Genomic DNA, 15,482 nt, shown 5'->3' on the forward strand with positions numbered 1-15,482 from the left:
CTCGGAGCGAAGAACCCTTACAGGCCTCGTGTCTCAAAGGCTTGATTGTACTTCAGAGCCGTTAGAAAAGCAAACTCATTACTGTACCCAAATGAATCACTTATGTAGAAAAAAAAAAAGTTTTTCGGTGGGGAACAGTACCAAGTACCTTTAAATAAACATGACGAAAAAGAAAGAAACAAAAAAAAAGCCAAACTAAATAACAACTGCATGTGATCATAACGACAGACCCTAGATATTATTACTAGTCATCTTTATATGTTCGACATATTAAATGCAACTTCGGAACAAGGCACAAACCACGTAGCTTCACGAAGAGACGAGCGCTTTCTCCATCGGAACATTCCCCCCCCCCCCCTCGCCTCGGTATCTAAAAGGACCGAGTGCAGAGTGTCGGACGTCTGTCTCGTGTCATAGATCTCTCCAAACTAAACGATAACAAAAAGGAGAATAAGTGAAATGAAAGAAAGGCGACTTTGTTGAGAGCGATTACGTTGAGCAGGAGAAGAGCCGAGTTGAATCCTTTGGTGAGAAAGGCGACATGAGGCTCTGGTGTCAGAGTGTGTCGGATTGCTCTGTTTTTTTGTTGTTGTCATAAAGTGCAAATCGATGCTGTGTAAACACTCTTGGCTGGGTGTTTGGGTGTTTCCAAGTGGACGAGAGGATGACACGACAGTAGAAACAGACCTGACCCTGATCGACCCATGCATTTCTCCCATCACAGTATCTTTTAACACATTTGAGCCGATCCAAAGCAGAGGAGAGGAACCGTGGGGGATCCTCGGCTGCGTCTCCTGACCCTAATTTGCAAAGGGGCACTCCGCCCGTTTTCACGGGACAAACGCCTTCTGTGCTCCTGGAGAGGGAATAACCCTGATGATGTCATAGTGATGTCACCGGGGGGCCTCGGCTCGGAGACTATACACATTTTGAACAGAAATCTAGAATTGAACCACGAGTGCGAGTTTTGGCAAAGATAACTATATTTATCAGGCAGGGAGCGTTTAATGAAACGAAAAGGTGCTACCAAGTTGAATTATGGGAATCGTAGGACTACAAGCAGGATGTTTCAGCCTTTTGTTGATTCCATTTTGACCATTCTTGTTTTTAAAATAGGCCTATGACAAGTCTCCTGACTTTGTGGACGGGCCATGATAAATCACTGGAGTGCCCCTTTAAATCAGAATTACTGACATTAAAAGGTAACGGGGGTGACAGCACGCTGCATTGCCTCCGGAGTTCTCAATGTGATGCTCGTAACAGTCGAGTTAGCACATTGTTCGTAGATGCTAAAACACAACTTGTTTAAGAAACCTTGGATTCTTTCAGAGAGTCCTGCCTCCAGATCTCATTAAGACAGCCAGCACAGAAGTGTAACGTGGATTCATTTGACCCTTTATGTGACTTCGACAGGTGATCTTGGAGGCAATCGCTACAGTATTTAGAACATCGGTCCCCCGACATTTCCCTCTCAGGTTGATTGTACTTGTTAGTGAAACAAACTCGGCACCGAACTGAAAGAGATGTTGGAAACAAAAAGCGGGTCTAGAGCAAAGTGACAGTCCCTCTTTATCCACGTAAAATCTCAGGGACAGTACAGTCAAAGGATTGATGACATTGGCAGGAGAAAAAGGCAAAGAGAGAGAAAAAAAGAAAGATGAAACACGTCGTCAGTAAGCACGAGAAATATTAAAATGGCACAATCACGTCCTCAAGTGGACACCATCCTTTACACATTTAGCTTGTCCCGTTCACCTTTCAATAACTTTATAAATGCAGTAAAATAATAATAATGAAAGGATTAAAAAAATCTGCTCCGCTCCAATGTGGCTAAAGACATAGTATCCTTGGATTTTTATAGAAAACAAAAAAGCAGAGTACTGTGATCTAGAAACGGTGTTATCCCATGAAATCCTGTGTTACAGCGTTGCTCTGATATTCTAGTCATGTCTGCCCACGGAGTCACAGAATATCTGCAATAAAGTTGACAAGAGGCGGCGTGGCGGTAACATCGTCTGACGAGGGGCTCCGGAGGGCCAAAAAAATAAAGAAGGGGACAGGCAAGACATCGGAAAAAATGTTCGGCTGCGTCGGGACCGGGGGCGGGGTGGGCCTTTAAAAAAGAGATGCTACACTTATTGCTTGTAAGAAAACTTGCGCGATTTCGTGGCAGACTCGTGACCCGTCGCCCACATGGAGGAAAAAAGGACCAATACGTTACATGCAGACAGAGCACCCGGATGTGACGAACCAATCAAAAAAACGCACGGGAAGGAAAAGTCCGTTCTGTCCGCGGACCATCCAGTGCGACGGGCGTTAGCCAATCAGCGCTTCGCGGGAGGAGTTTGGTGGAGAGCTACAGAGAGGCGGCGGCCCTCCGCGTCCACGGTACGGACGAAGAGACGATGTCGACGGAGAGCTCGCTCCAGGACGGGGGTTACGCTTGCGGTTATGATTCCGAAGAGCCGGACAAGAGAGCGTCCCGTTTCAAAAGGTTGGGCTATAGAGCTACTTGATATGGCTGAAGATCTACACTGAAACAGACATGGTTGACAGATGCTTTTTTTTTTTTCTTCTTCTTTTTTCTTCTAAATAACTTTTTTTTCTCTTCTTTTGTACATATTCAGGTTAAAATAGTATTTGAGGAAGACGAGCTTTACAGTGTCCTGCAGTGGTGGACTTCACCAGAGACTCTCGGTCCCCCATACGCACTCACGCGCAAACACACACGCGCACGCACGCATTCACACACGCACGCTACCCCTATGGCATTATGGGAAAAATAAAAGTTATTTCTATTTTCCGTCCCCCGCTGTCTCCAAACTCTGTTAATAAAACGTGCCTTTTTGATAGTAAATCACAAGAGTTCGTATTCTTAGCATCAACGTTCACTTATGCGCCGATGGGTTAATACAGTATCATCGAAGAGTTCAGTATTGTGTGTGTGTGTGTGTGTGTATTTTTATTATAGGACAAAGAGAGAGAAATCATCTTTGCATAAAAGACATTTGCTTCTCTTTCAGACACTGTCCTGCAGGAAGCGATGCCCTCAGAGGGAGGATAAGGGGGCGGGGCTTTGTAGGAGGATGGATTGTGTGAGTTACAAGCCCCCCCCCCCAACCGCAAACCTGTCCGTTGATGTTCCTGTTCGATTCTGCCCCGAATAACGTCCTCACGTCCTCTCTCTCTCTCTCTCTCTCTCTCAGTATCGACGTGATTGTTGTCACCGTTTTTATTGTTTGATTTTATTGTTTGTTGTATTGTCATGTCTTAAAGTCGACTGTGGTTTTCTGTCGGGTCGTACATGTTGTGGAAAGGGAGTTTGGGTCCTCTACGCCGTGCTGGACTTTCCAAGCTCCTCCCTGATTGCTGGGGACACAAATAGGAGATGCATGTGAGAAATGTAAGGTACCAAAACTTTTGAAATTTAGAAACCTGTGAAATCTATAACATCGAGTGCCGCTAGATGACGGTGAATGATACTTCTTCTGTTGTAATTCTAAGTTCTGCTCACTCAGCAGAACCGGAGGAAGTCAATGCTGAACTGTCTTAAACCTGCATTCTCTCTACTAACCAGCAGGGGGCGACTCCTCTGGTTGTATAGAAGTCTATGAGAAAATTACTACTTCTCTCTTGATTTATTCCCTCAGTAAACATTGTAAACATGAGTTTATGGTCTCAATCTCTAGTTTCAAGTCTTCTTCAATACAGCATGATGTTCATTTAGTAAATTATGGTCCATTTAGAGTCAAATAGACCATAAAGCATGGTATGCTTTAGGGCGGGGCTACCTTGTGATTGACAGGTCGTTGCCACTACCAGAGCCGTATACGGCGTCTCTACGTCACTCCTCCGCAGTCCAAATATGGTAAATATGGTTATTGGTTGCGGAAAAACAGTGACGGTGAAATCGCCGAACTCGAGGCTTCAAAACGGCAGCCCACAAACCAATGAGTGACGTCACCATGACTACGTCCACTTCTTATATACGGTCGGTGGATCTGCTCCATCACATTGCATTGTGGGTAGCCACAATATGACACAATGTGTCATATTCCAACATAGATGCCATAAGAAAATAGTCTGCGTCAAGGCAGGGACAGGCAGTGATGTTTGATTAGCTGATTTAGTGAAGGAATATTCTGGTTTCTAACAATTTATTTCCATCATTTTTATTATTCTTATCGTTAAAGTTCCCTTCCTGACATGTTTTAAAGTAAATAAAAGTACTCTGCTATGATTCATATTTTGTTTAACATGTTTTAACTTGCTGTACTGTATTTATGCTAATGCTAACTCTCGCTCTCTATATTGTAAGTCAGTAAAGAGTTTCCCTGTCGACATTTGCATATTAGACGGCGATTGGCTTTCCAATTAGTGACGTACCAGATCCAGATTGCCCGGGGTGCGCTTGAATCTCAGATTTTTAGTAGACAGACATCTCCCCCTAAGTATAGCAGTGTGAAAACACCTGTCTGATTGTAGGACCACTTGTGCCCCCCCCCCCCCCCCCCCCCCCGTGATATTCAGCAGGATGACTGAAGTGTGTGTGAAAGGAGAGCATGGGTTTCAATGATAAATACCATCGATGAGCTCTTCTTTTAGCTTCGACAGCTCCTTCCTCATCTCATCCAGGATGTCCTGAAAAAAAGAAAAGAAACACAACGAAGTCACCTTTCAATACGAACATAACAAATGTCCCCCCGAGAAGAGACAGACTCTACCTTCCACTCCCCTCGTGACATCGAGGCCCTGTTCGGACCTGGCATTTATGTTCGCAAGTGGACAGCTCAAAGTACGTCAGTTCACATTGGAGGTGCCAGATCTCACTTCCCCGCTTCATTTGCAAGATTATACATTTGTGCATCATTTCCATTTGCAAAGACCAAATGTGCTGTTGTTTTGAACCGGCAGGGAAGCAGCAGTAGTAACATCCTACATATTTTTGAATTTGAGTTCAATTTAAGAACCTAAAATGATAAGTCACTGTCTACCGGCGCTCCCTGAACCTCCGTACCACAAACACCGGGGGCTTCAGAGAGCGAGGGACGAGAGCAGGTTCTGAGATTCACTCTCAGTGGTTTCTGTGACACGAGAAATATTTTCAAAATGCAAATGTGTAAAAATACAAAAAAAACAGCCAAAGTACACAGAGTCCTATCGGCTTGAAGCGCCACCAAGTGGAAGAAATCAAGACGATACAGACTGGGTCTAGTCCTTGGCGAGGTCCAGGCAAACCGAATCGCCCAAGATGTTTGGCGCATTCGTTACGCATCTCTGTGGGCTCTTCAGACGTCATGGAGAAAGCCGGCGAACGAGCATCTACTTCCGCGTACCGCAGAGGACTTCGGTTGACTTGGCGGTCCTCAATGCGTCTCGTGTGCACTCACACCTGCACTTGGAGCAGTCTACTACTACCGATCACCCAGGACACGCATGTTAATGCCGCTAACACGGAGTGACGGACACACTGCCAACTCCCCCCCCCCCCCCCCCGTCTTATCCACGAAGCGGCCAACCCCTCGCAGCCAAGACTCGCTTAATGACAGCCGAACTGACAAGAGAGAGTATTTGTGTGTCATGAAATTTGAGCTGTGCTCTTTTGCCTCCAAATCACAAAGTGAAGGAGGACACAATAGTGACAGCAGGTACAGTAAAGGGTTTGTCTCCCGGTCCGCGCTGCAGTGGCAGATAGGCAGGACTCTGAGAGACTCTGGACTTATCTAACAGACTCATAGACTGAGGTCAGGAGGGAGGAGCCGCCTTCTAACTGGACGGGTCACCGCACACACACACCCACACTGTTATAGTAGCGACCGGGCTGCATGATTAGCTGGGGGAGAAAAAAAACGACCAATAAGCAGGTCATTAGTAAAACCAGTCGTAAATAAGTTAAAACAAACATTATCCTGGATTAGACTTACATAGAGACCTCATGTCATTCAGTCATTTTAATATATTTTTAAGCGTCCATTATTATCCAGTGTTTGCGCACTGACGCAGCATCAAAACAAGAGCTTTCCAGGTGACCTACCTGTTTCAATCTGTCATAGTCAACAGCTTCTGTTGGCACACCGTTGGCACTTAGGGATCCAGTAGGTGTCGGGGTGGATTTAGGTCTGTGAGGAGAGACCAAGAGAAAGGAAAAGCAGACGGGAACGCCGCGACATTATTATCATGTACATAGACGTATATACGCATTTTGGACTGCAACTCATTTGCGTCTTGACTGATGGAAACCAACAAAGTGTAGCCGGATAGATGTGACTACACTAATGCAAAGAAATGTGATTTCAACATTTTTTGCTGTAAAAAAAACTGAAAATCATGATTCATCACACCCGGATGTAGTTGCTGTAGCAACAGATAGCAGAAAACAAAACAAAAAACTGTGGAATTGACTTATTTGTCTTATAGTTTCATATCATGTGAACAACACACACAAAATGCTGCAAATTAGGAACCAAATCCTGGGCATGCACACTGATTTGGGGAAGACATGCGTGTAAACACACAAAAGCAAACACAAATACAGAGGTCTCAAGGAATATGGGACTTATAAAAGAGTATCTCAGTCATGGAGGTTAGGCCTCTCTAGTTATTGTGACGGTCCCACGCATCCTCTCCCACATATCAAGCAGCTGTCTGTGTTTTATTTATTTCCAATGCTCCGTAAAGAGACTTTCGTTGTTTTTCTTCAACGAATCTTGCGAAGGCGTCTGAGGAAAAGCGATAAGCCGGCAGTTCAGGAAAGACCCTCGTAAGACGCAGCCCCACTGAGAGAGGTCCACACTCTGCTGCGAGAATTCGTCTGGGTTTTAAAGAGAGGAAGCGAGACAGGAAAGGAGACGCGAAAAGAAAGGAAGGAAATGAGCTCGGCCAAGGGTCATTTGGAGCCGCCACGGGTTGGGGAGCACCGCACGGAAGCTCTGTTTTTGTTTTCCAGTAGAAAGATGACGCAGGGCTCAGTCACGGCTGCACTACTTTACACTCAGTCCATTCAACTTTTACTTTAGTCAGACTGGGAACTAATGGAAACACATACTGTTTGTTTCAACAGTCTAACAGCAGTTTGGAAAGATGCCATGAACGAATAAAAAAAACTAAGTTGCTAAAAGTTTAGCCTTTTGTTGCTGTTAGCAGAAGCTAAACTATTAGCATCATTTTCTCTTCTCCGACATCTTTTTGATAAGTCTGCCTTCCTTTTTTGGAGGGGGGGAGGGGGTACTTTGCAGTGCAGGCAGTTGTTGCCAATGCTGGAATATTCTGCAGAATGGACACGCACAACCATTTGTGGAACAGCCAATAGGAACGCCTCTCTCTCTCTCTGAAACGACCTGGGATTGGCCAGAGTCTCCCGTCACAAGCTAGATTTTCATAAAGTCAGAAAAACAAGAGCCAAGAGGAGGTGCAGACGTCTCGTTTTCTCTCAGACCTCTGGAATTTAAAATATGCTGAAAAGGTCATAACAGAGTATTCTGAATGGCCCCAGCTTTAACTCGAGTGTAAAACAACACAGCGCTACGACTTCACTCTATAACAAGTCTTAGTGTGCTCAGCTCTCCGTGGGTCACATACTGAAGTTACTTTTAATAAGCTGGACTGGACACACACACACACACACACACACACACGGCGGGGGCCTTATCTGTGAGCGCCTGCTGGATGGGCTCTGGCTCTACAATGTGTGGCTCTAATACTGTGCCAAGTCTCCTCTGCACTGGGCGGACACACGTTTTCATGTGTTTGCGCGTACGATAGGGTGGGTGTACAGTATGTGATGCACTCATTTGGATTTCCCTGTTTGAAGGAAGTGAAAAAAGAAAAAGTGCAGCAGGCAGAGGAGCATGCAAACACACTTCTAGATCTGATATAAAAAGCAATGACTGGTCTTAGAAAACGCCGCGGGTCATGTTGCACCGAATGGCACGTATCAAACAACAAGCAGAGCTTTCGCCCGCAGGTTGGTAAGTCTGGAAAAGAACACAACACGGGATCCATTCCAATGCTTTCATCCAAGCATTTGAAAATGAAAGGCCTTTACACAACAAGTCTGTACGTTTTCATCCAAAATTGTTGACAAATAAATACGACCTCACGTTCTATTTTTTTAAACTATTTTTATCTGCTGACGGAACGCATTAGAAGAATACGGACTTGTTGTACAAAGGCCTTAACCCCTCCCCCCTCTCCAACAACACCACGTCCATCACAGCAAACCTCGATGAAAAAGGAGATTGTTTTAAAGAAAAAAGGGATTCCTCAAACTCTCCCGGGGGCCTTTTCTCTCTACCTGTTGGAGGAATCGGCTCCCATGGGATTTCTCCACGGAGACTCTCGTCTGTGTGAGCAGCAGAGACACTGACTTTACAAAATGGCAGGTTGGTATCTACACGTGTTTGTGTCCCCGGCCCGATGAGACGGCTGTGGGTCAGGGCTGCTCATCACGCCCACTCAGCTTTATTCTCAAGGCACTGTGCGCTCAGTTTTCACTTTCGTAGGGCTCTCATCTGAAAGAATGCCACTGAACCTTTAGCAGTTCAAATTTGAAAGAATCTTTTTGTGTCTTAAAGTTACAACAAGTAGCTTTTAACAGGTTATGACACAGTCTCAATTAATACGGATGGCTTTGTATGAGCAGGACTACGTGGGGCAGACTGTCCCTGCTGCAGTAAAATGAGAGGTTTTCTGAAGGGACTCAAAACACTACCGCGTCTGACCACAGGGACCGCCAACCTCTACACTCAATAGAAGTCCCTTGTGGTACCTTTAACTAATGACTATTTGATCTTGAAGTGAAAGTATTATCAGTTTTACATTTACTTAGCAACGTCCCATGATCTTTTCTCCACAGACGGTTTCTTTTGAGATGTTTATGTTAAATGTGAAAATGTTTTTTCCATTCCAGATAAAAAGGCTAGATGTGAACAGCCGAATGTCCCCCAAACCACAATTAAGAATGTCCGTAGAGTGTCCATTGTGGTTCTGATGCATTCTGTCAACGTCCAATGAAATTAGTAGCATTGCTAACCGCTTAGCTAAACTTGATGCTACCCAGAATCCTCGTCATTCGCGCACAGACACCTCCGCTTTAAGCCGGGTGTCTGACGTACATCCAGCGTGCACACGAAGGCGACGTAAAGCTTTTGTGATGTTAGCCAGCGCTGAACGGCCCCCAGCAGTGCATCATGTTAAAGCTAGCCGACGCTAATGCTTTAATATGGCGGACGTTTAGTAGCCTCACTGCTAGCCATTCACACGAATGTACATTTCTTTTTTCTCTTGTTTTACTTCTGAAGTGTTTTAGGATACACAATGTACTTTAAGTGCAACAATACACAACGAGTATCGAGAAATGGGGGAGGAACCGTACCTTCCGATAACCGGAGATTTGCTACCGTTCATGGTGTTTGTTCTTTCCCACGGCTTCCTGGGCATGTCTGGAGAAAAATGACACCACAACACGGCAGAGATATAAACACCAAACTCCTCTTACCATAAGCCATGAAGTTCAGCTATTCAGTAACGTGGATCGTCATAAAAAACAATAAAAAAAAGCAGGTTCACTTCCAGTAACCACTGAGGGGAAATGTAAATAGGCTGAATGCTAACTTGGAGATGCATATTAATCCCTGTGTGGCTGGTGTTTCTCTATCCAGAGTGCTGGCTCCCTCTGACACTCACCTGGTGTGCTACAGGCTGACACTTTAGGGGTCGTGTTGATGTCGCCCTCCTCCTGTAGGGCAGACAGACGGGGTTCAAAGGTCAAACATGAGAACAGGGAGAGTTTCTACACAGACCGGATAATGGCAATCTTTAAAAGGGCAACAAAGCTTATTTTGAACCAGTAATACTAACACACAGCTAGCTTTTGTTTGTGCTTTCATTTTAAACTTTTTTTTACTTTTTTATTTTAACCAGACATTCAAAATATGCACCCTGAAAATAATAGAAAACCCCTTAGGCGTCTAAGAAGTTTACTAAGTCGAGAATTCAATTAAACCAATGCAACTCGACACTTCCTGCAGATGTTTCACATTAAAAGCCTACGAAGATACTATGTCCGGTTTCATTGACGTTAGCTTAAAGCTAATGATTAAAAAAGCAGCAAAGGGGAAGTGACTGGAATCACTTAGCGAATGAAAACAGTTCTGTTATAAGAGAGAAATGTTCATTGTCCTGAATGTGTCAAGACATCACCATCAGGGACATCTGACTAAAATATGATGAAATACTGCTTTACAAATAAATGCCAACAGGAGTCTGTTTCACTTCAGGTAAGTATTTCCCATGTTAAGGTATGCGGACGTGGCGATTACAAACTATCACACACGCGGATACAGCACTGAGGGATCGTGGACTCGTTTCAAGACAGGAATGTAGTGAATGCGGCACACGCTGCAAAGCCGGGACACACCGAGAGAACATGTGTGTGCTGCCACACAGACGAGCTATTGTGCCATCCAGCAGTGAGCGCGGAGTAACGGTATGTGGGACCTGGATCAGAGAAAACATAGACACGAGAGACACGAGATACTTACTGATCTCTGGTCGGGTTCAGGTGACGAGCTCTTGTCTGCAATTCTCCTCCTGTAACATATGAAGCCCAGATACAGAGGTTTCATGTTGAATAATAAAAATCGAACCACAGCTCGAATCATTTTTGAGTAAAGCCTCTAGTTCAGATCTGCCTTAACTCCACAGTTCATTTATTTTACTGAAAATACAGTTAAAGGTGCAGAATTCCATGTTCGGAGCATAATATCAGGGATTTAGGGACACGTGGCTCTCAACATGGTGACGGCGTGAGCGTTTTCTAACTACGCAGACGGGCAGAGGAAACGTAGAACTTTGAGGAGCTTCGAGAATGTCGGTAGAAAAGATCAAAACATTTCCTCGTCGTGATTCCGGGTGGGCTCGTGTCCGTGCGACAAGCCCTTGTGGAAAAGCATAACGAAGCTTTAGGAGATAGATGGCAGCAGTTGAGTTATTACATTATTGTTTTTCTCCTCAACATGAAATGGTGGTTGTCCTTTCTGACATTTGCGTTTTTTGGGTACCTTTTATTATTCTTAACATTTAGCAAATACACCTGTGGAATGTAGCGGAAAGAACGATTACACAGAAAATAAAAGTGAGGACAAATCGGATCTAATTGGAAAAAGGCCACAGCTGATCACTTAATTCCAACTACGATAAAGAACCCTTTGAGTTCTGAAAGTGTTGAGATGTATTGACGTTGACGATAATAAGCGACGTGACTCTACCTCCTGGCCAACAGGGCGCTCATCTCTTCCATGAGCCCTCCTCCTCCAGGCAGAGGGCCGTTGCCGGATTTGGCCCCCGCGGCCCCTCCTGCCCCCAGCATGGCTGCCGCCAGAGCCGCCCCTGCATCGTCACTCTGAAGGGATACAAGGCACATCTCTCATGAGACACAAACGTTATCGAGTTCTTTACAATCCGATGGATACATAGATCCTAGAACTGAAAACACATCATTGGTCTTTTTAATGTTCATTTAACATCAGAAAATCCATAAATAATAAAGAAACAACATTTCTTTTGGTCCAATTTCTAGTTGATTTCTGTATTTTGTCGTATTACACACACATGCAGTGTGAACCTCCTCTGAGTCTGAGATGAGACGTGACAGATGATGACTGCATGTGTGTGTGTGTGATCATGTGTGAACGTGGTGTGTGTGCATGACTGTTTCAGTGACAGTGATTCAGTGTAATTATGTATGAAGATAATGTGTGTGTGTGAAAATGGTGTTTCTGTCGAGTAACTGGAAATAAAGGAAAAATGAAATCCTGTGTGTGCACGTGTAGCTAATCACCTTAATAATGTGCTGTGACGTGTATGTGACAGACATGTAGAGTTGTGGGAGTGTGGTTTGCCGTCGATCAAAACAACCAATCAGGCGCTCACCCTTGGCACTTTGCGCAGCTTGGCCCCGGCCAGGGCAGCGGCCAGGCCCGCGAAGGGTCGGTCCTCGGTGGGGGAGAACAGTCCGGCGGGAAGCGGGGGCGCCGGGGGAGGGAGCGGCACTCCGGGGGGAGGAGGCGGACCTGGTGGAGGAGGAGGGGTCCCGCCTGGAGTCAGCGCGGGGGGGAGCGGGGGAGGTGGGGGCGGGGGAGGGTGGCCGGCCGACGGGGTGACGGCCGGGGAGGTCACAGTGGAGCCGGGAGGCAGGGGCGGAGGCGGGGGAGGGGCGAGGGCAATCGACCCCAGGGTCTGCGCCACGTCTGTCGGGGGTGGGGAGGGCGATGGGCGAAGACACAGGGATGGAGAAATTTAATTCAAACTGTCACTTTATTAGGAAAGCATAACATTTTGGACCGTAACAAAATCATTTCGTCATCTGTCCTAAAGTTAGTTAGTTACCCCCAAAACATAAATGCATATTTTCCCTCTACCATCTAGATGGTTTTGGCGTGAGCTGCTCAGCCGTGCTCTCTCCCAAATAATCATGACCCGGTCACTCAAGATGATCCACAGACCTTTGAAAGAAAACAGTTCCGACATGAAACCGATCCCGACAAGGTCTGTGGATTATATCGAGTGACCGGTTCACGATTGATTTTGCGAGGAACCGTCCCTTTAAATCTGACACAAGGTCTGCCAGCTCTCTGTAGAGAGAATATTTATTTAGAATGGATTAGGATTGATCCGTGACTAGCTCGCTAACTTTCCATTTACAGCATACATTCATGTTCACTTTTGGAAAGTGAGGCATGTTTTGGTATTTTCTGTGTCCACCTGTCAAGTTATCTTTTGACAAACACGTTGTCTTCTGTACACTAATATTACTGTAATACTGCAGTACTTGCTGAACTTGCTGAAATGAAATTGAAAAAGAGGAGCAGCGTCAAACAACAGGTTACATCATCAGTGAATCTGTCGTGCAAGAATGGTGGATGTGATTTTGTTTGAACATGGAACACACACATTAACATGACGTCATGCCACATGGTTTCTAATCAACATGCAGCATTAGCAACAAGTAGTGACAGGGTTTATAGTTCAAACAGGGCCGGCAAAAGTGTTGTGGTTATTGTATTAAAAGTTAATAACAATAAATATCAGTACATTAACCACCCAACCCTATCTGGAAGGTAAACATTCCAATAAGCAGAGACAAAGCGACCAACGTTGAGCATTGAAGGTATGGAACACACTCTCTGGTGCAGTGACACACACACACACACACACACACACACACACACAAAGACAGATAACGGAGGATTCATAGATGATAGCGTTTATAATCCGATACATATGAACTGAGCTGTGTCCCATTGTAATTATGATACAGAATAACAATGACGTTGCATCACAGACCCATATCCATGATCAATGATCTATGATGGAATGTGAACATGCTGAGCTGGGATCAATATCAAATCAGTTTGATGATCTCAGAGGTCAAAGGTCATTAGAAGGCCTCCCGAGGCTAATGAGACAGATGCAAATAAAGGTCAATGGAGAACTAGTTTGTCTGTGTATAAATGAGACTGAACCAGGAACGACTGAGCGTAAATCATTTTCATGTATATATTAATTCAGACATGACGAACATCTAAGTCATGTGACTGATCAGCTGTTTTCTGCTGTCAGCGTCTTCTTGGATATTGCCGTAATGCTGCGTTCAGACCAAACGCGAAGCAAATTTATCGCGTTGCTTTACTCGCGGGATCATTTTTCATTTGCTCGACCCGCCGAAGAGGAGGAGTGGCTTATCTCCATGGAAACCTCTATCAACTAAGCCATTTATTTCTGCCATCAACCATGGAAGAAATGACCACTATTGCTGCTTTGTACTTGCTGTGGAAGTCCCAGATATCCCGGGAAACTAAGCGCCGTCTTGTCTGGGTTCATAACGTTATCGGGAGGCGCTCGGTGAATTCCATCGCGCTGTATTCACTGTAACTAGCAAGCTACACGTCGGCTGTTTACGACAGCTGTATCAACCAAAAATAAACAGACTTACTACATAATGATTCAGATTTCTAAAAAGTCTAAATTAATGTTTTGTTAGTTCTCTCCTCAAGACGACTAGAAAATAACTTTTAAAATACTTGTTTTCTCAATGGAGCTCGGATCGATCGGTGCTAGGCTAAGCTAACATTGTAGCAGCTCCATCAACACTCAAAATAACGTCCTCTAGGTGTTGTTTTTCTTGTTTGTACCATATGGTTTTAACATATACATTTAAACACATGGTTTCTCTACTAATATGAGGGTGCCGCTTCCGGTTACAGTATTATTCTCCTGATTCAACAACGGCAGGACGTCAGTGATGAGTAGAATCTGATCTTCGCGCCGCATTTGGTGTGAACACAGCACAACGTGGGAATGCTCGTCTCCGTCTGCCGACAATACGAAACACAGTCAATGAAGGAACTATTGAAAGTTGCCCAATTGAAAGAAATTCCTGAAAACTTCTCTTAATTTCTCCATCGTGCGTGGGTTAAGCTTGGTTTAAGGTTTGGCGCATGTGATCAGAGCTTTTCAGACGTCACTGTCACAAGAAGCTCTCTGAGAAAAGCAACATAAACACGCTGAAGGGTTTTTAAAAGCTTTAGAAACAGGAGGTCTTAAATCTACATTTCAGTACATACAGTATGTTGCCAGCCAAATCAAATTGTTTACAGGATATTTGTCCAATAAGTTTGACTGACTGCACACCGACAATAGAATGGCAAAATGATACGATGAACACAGAGAGGAGAAAAAGTGCAGATCTATGGTTGAGCAATGGAATGGCAAAAATAAGAACACATCGACCAGGAGAAGAAAAGAGCAGCGGTTACATACAGTCAGCGATCTGTAGTAACGATCGATCGCTATCAAAGAGACAGACATGCCATGCTGAAAGAGACATATGTCATATCCAGCGAACAGTCAGCTACATGCATTTTATGAGACTGGACAGAGAAATGAGCGACAGCAACTTCTACACCAGGAGATCCCACAACCAGAAATCTGGAGGTTACAGCAGCCAGCAGCCTCACTTTCCTCCCCTGATATCTGCCTGCATTATGGGACTCACTTGGCCAGCTCAGTACCAAGGTCACGGACCCAACAGTGTCCAGTAGCCCCGCTGTTAGTGTGTGAGTCAGACAGCATGTGAGAGACGAGGGGGAGAGAGAGAGACAGAGAGAGAGAGACAAGAGTCTGGACTGGACTGCAGGCCTTACCCTGGGGCTGGGGTTGACAGGAGGAGCCCCCCTGAGGCAGGTGGGCCTCTGGGCCTGTGGCTGTGTCCGGCTCCCCCGGCCTTGACAGGCCCAGGCCCACGGGGAGGGAGAGGTGCTCGGCAGAGGCTGCAGCGGCGGCGGCAGGGGTTGCTGTGGAGGGAGAGGGCACACCAGGAGCCTGGGATGAGGAGGGGGGAGACGAGACGAAGAAGGAAGACGGAGGGGGGGCCGCGGGGGAGGGGAGAGGGGGCGGGGTGGGTGGGGGAGGCGGGGTGGGAC

General features: G+C 45.5%; 1 protein-coding gene and 1 long non-coding RNA gene across 2 annotated transcripts in view; one reads left to right on the forward strand and one right to left on the reverse strand.

The window, feature by feature from the left end:
• enah (ENAH actin regulator) overlaps positions 1-15,482 on the reverse strand; it is a 62,002-nt gene that overhangs the window by 374 nt on the left and 46,146 nt on the right. The window contains exons 5-12 of the mRNA XM_076084580.1: positions 11,932-12,248; positions 11,268-11,401; positions 10,542-10,590; positions 9,685-9,736; positions 9,374-9,440; positions 6,035-6,119; positions 4,584-4,641; positions 1-3,369 (exon numbers count right to left, since the gene is read on the reverse strand). The exon at positions 1-3,369 is cut by the window's left edge and continues 374 nt beyond it. Coding sequence (XP_075940695.1) covers positions 3,332-3,369; positions 4,584-4,641; positions 6,035-6,119; positions 9,374-9,440; positions 9,685-9,736; positions 10,542-10,590; positions 11,268-11,401; positions 11,932-12,248 — 800 coding nt within the window. The 3' untranslated portion in view covers positions 1-3,331. The remainder of the gene's footprint in view (positions 3,370-4,583; positions 4,642-6,034; positions 6,120-9,373; positions 9,441-9,684; positions 9,737-10,541; positions 10,591-11,267; positions 11,402-11,931; positions 12,249-15,482) is intronic.
• On the forward strand, positions 5,808-11,571 carry LOC142942311 (uncharacterized). Its single transcript, XR_012951583.1, has 2 exons — positions 5,808-8,381; positions 10,299-11,571. It is a non-coding gene; the product is annotated as an uncharacterized LOC142942311 (long non-coding RNA).

This window comes from Anarhichas minor, unplaced genomic scaffold (assembly GCF_050575085.1).
Source record: "Anarhichas minor isolate MPS153535 unplaced genomic scaffold, ASM5057508v1 ptg000136l, whole genome shotgun sequence".
NCBI classification, from domain to species: Eukaryota; Metazoa; Chordata; class Actinopteri; order Perciformes; family Anarhichadidae; genus Anarhichas; species Anarhichas minor.